Raw genomic sequence first — 3,191 nt, 5'->3', positions numbered from 1 at the left:
GCACCTTTATTATTAGATTTTCGTTAGTTTCCGTTATTTGGTATAATGTTTTGGAATGTGTGTTCGTGAGATGTAGATATATCCCCTGTGAGACTCTCTTCACTAAACTGGTTTTCAATAGGTCGAGCTTTGAACGGACATTTTGTAGTAATGGTTATGGAGTAAAGACCAATGAAAATGAAATGAAAAGCAATCATTAAATGAGCTCAAAAAGCTTATATTTTGTGTTTTCATTAAAAAAGGACAAATCTGACTTGTACCAAATTGAAAATCTTAAGCAAATTTTATTCTCGTTCTTCTTTACAGTAGTAAAGATTCTTACTTTAGTAGATGATTAGTTCAACCAATGGAAAGAAAAACCAAAAATTGTTAAAAGTTGAGTCTATTCCCAATCTATGGCCAAATTAAAAAGAAATTCCCACTTTCCTTAAAATGGGAAAGTATTTCCAAGTTTACCGTCCACGTAGGATTGCTTTGAGAAATTTTTTTTTTTTTTTTTAATGAAACCGCTACATGAAATGGCGGTTTTATTCAGGCATTTGGAGTAAAACGCCATCTGAGATAGCGGTTTGGTTAAGGTAAATTTTTTTTTAAAAAAAAAAAAAAATAATAAAATGGAGTAAACCGCCACTTGATTTGGCGGTTTGGTATTAGTACAAATCTCCAGAATGTCGTGAGATGTTGTTCACTGCATTCCATTTTGCTCTTCATTCAACTTGCTGCCGGTTTTGCTAAAAAAAAAAAAAAATCTTCACTCTCATTTACTTCAAATTTACAATTCCTGTCATTCAACTAAGCTAATCAACTACATTCCCATCTTCTCCTTGTGTACTAGTTCATTTCCATCCTCATTTAAGGTATGAATAAAACCCTAATTTTTGTTCAATATGCAAATTGTTTTTTTGTTCATTATTGTTTGAATTGAAGTTATAAAAACGTTAATTGTTTGTTACATTCTATTGTTTTCATGATTTAAGCTTACGTTTTACACATATGTAGTTGAATTTTAGGATTTGTTTTGTATGCATATAAAGTGTTTGATGAAATGCTTCAATGAAAGTTTATTACTTTGTAGGGTTAGTTTAATGGTTTTTGTATATATTCATGGTATTTTTAGCTTTTATATTTGAAATGAACCTTATAATAAGTGTTCTAATATCTTAGTATCACAAATTCTTGTATTCAAATTTACACTTCCCGTTATAGTGTATTGGGGTGAGGAAGTCATGATATTGGTTGCAAATTGGTAGCAAATTGGTGGAGATATCACATGAAAAATCATTATCCCATTGAAAAACATGTTGAATTGGCTGCAAATTTGGATAATGCGAGAGAAGTCATGATATTTTTATGATTTTTATAACACTTATGGCGATGAAAAACACGTAACAGCGATCATGGCGATGCCGGGCCCAGTTGATCCATCAGTGCTTACGCTTCAGGCGACACACAGGAGCGTAGCTGCGTGGGAGGGCTCCACTGCCCAATTGGTTACTCGTCAGCACTACCAGGCGAGTACGTTACGGTAGGAGGTGGATGACAGGGTATTAGACGTAGTCGAGCTAGCTGGTTTCAGATACATTCACCGATTGTTGGGCGGGGGCTTAGAGCTCGATCGAGCTCTTATCACTGCATTGGTGGAGAGGTGGAGGCCGGAGACACATACCTTCCACCTCACAGTTGGCGAGGCAACGATCACGTTGCAAGATGTGGCAGTTATCATGGGACTGCCGGTTGAAGGACAAGCAGTCATTGGCCATGGGGAGGGAAATTGGCCAGCATTAGTACATGAGCTGCTAGGGGTTTGGCCGGAAAACCCTCAAGACCCCACCCAGCCGAAGATCATCGTTGGATCGTCATTGAAGCTGACTTGGCTTCGACAGCATTTTAGCGCGCTTGAGGATGATGCAGATGATGTGACGGTTGACAGACATGCCCGAGCTTACATTTTGTACCTGTTTGGATGCATCTTGTTTCCGGACAAGAGCGGCGACTCGGTACAGTTGATCTATCGTCGAGCTACATCTCCCGGATCGTGTCATGCGTCAATTCGGTTTGGAGCAGGTAATTCCGCAAGCCTGTGACACCCAACGTCAACTACATGCGATCGATCGGAGGACTGGGGACAAGAACTACCTCGTACGACATAGATCGCATGTAGATGCGTGGAACGACCGAGCATCTACATTGGTTGGAGGAGATAACTTCACAGGTCATTGCTCTGCTATGTACATGAGTTGGTACAGGCGCATCTCCGTATTACGCCTAACGAACACCGCATTTGCGCAGCCAGGATCACATTACCATCCGACATCTACGTTACTGGTACGTTTTCTTTCAACACTCATAACAAATAGTAATAGTTTTAAGTAACTGTTTTAACAATATAATGATAACAAACAGGCTGAGCGCATCCGATCGGTGTTGATACAATGTAATGACACGATTCAAGGGGCCGCTACATCGCCAGTTGACGTGGGCTATCGGCTATGTTCTCAGACCTTAGGCTCCATTAATGCGTCGTTGACCGATGCATTGAGTTAAGCGGGTTATGAGTACCTCATACCGACTCCACCCGTCATTGGCGACGTAGATGACACATTCCACACTCCTTCTCCAAGGAGTTCAGCCCATCGAGGTAGCTCTTCCGGAGGATCCAGTTCTCGGTCCACAAGAGGCCGCCAGCGTTCATCTACTCAGGGTCGGTCTTCCAGATCGCTATCGACATCCGCTACTATGTCGCCGTTCGTTCCCCCGTCTTCCATCAACACTCCTCCGCCATATCCATCGCCTCCGCAAAGGATTATCACATATCAGCGTGCTAGTCAACGACGAGCTCCTACTCTTAATGTCATTGCGGAGGTTGACGAGTTCACACCATCATCATCCACCGGTGCGCAAAACAAAAGGGGCCGGGGGTTGTTGTTTAACAAACTTTGTATATTCTTATATTATTTTAACTTCTTGTATATTCTTGTATGATTTTAACTTTGTATGTTCATGATTGTAATATATCTTCGCATTATTTTCATAATTAATTTTTTCAACTCAAGCTGGTTCGTAATTGATTAATATGGAATAGATGGTATTGAACTAGTTTAATGCAGGTTACGTTCACTATTTAGGGGAAATGAAAGAAAAAAAAAATTGTTGCAGGCCACCAGCAAACCGCCACATGAAGTGGCGGTTTA

At 40.4% G+C, this 3,191-nt stretch overlaps 1 protein-coding gene across 1 annotated transcript; it reads left to right on the top strand.

Annotated features, from left to right (window-relative positions):
• The first annotated feature begins 750 nt into the window (after positions 1-750).
• On the top strand, positions 751-2,544 carry LOC130815205 (serine/threonine-protein phosphatase 7 long form homolog). Its single transcript, XM_057681588.1, has 2 exons — positions 751-2,325; positions 2,404-2,544. The coding sequence occupies exons 1-2, from the start codon at positions 2,041-2,043 to the stop codon at positions 2,542-2,544; spliced, it is 426 nt and encodes a 141-aa protein (XP_057537571.1). The 5' UTR covers positions 751-2,040.
• The last annotated feature ends 647 nt before the right edge of the window (positions 2,545-3,191 follow it).

Source organism: Amaranthus tricolor, chromosome 6, assembly GCF_026212465.1.
Source record: "Amaranthus tricolor cultivar Red isolate AtriRed21 chromosome 6, ASM2621246v1, whole genome shotgun sequence".
Taxonomy (NCBI): domain Eukaryota; kingdom Viridiplantae; phylum Streptophyta; class Magnoliopsida; order Caryophyllales; family Amaranthaceae; genus Amaranthus; species Amaranthus tricolor.
This window is presented reverse-complemented; position numbering and strand designations above follow the sequence as displayed.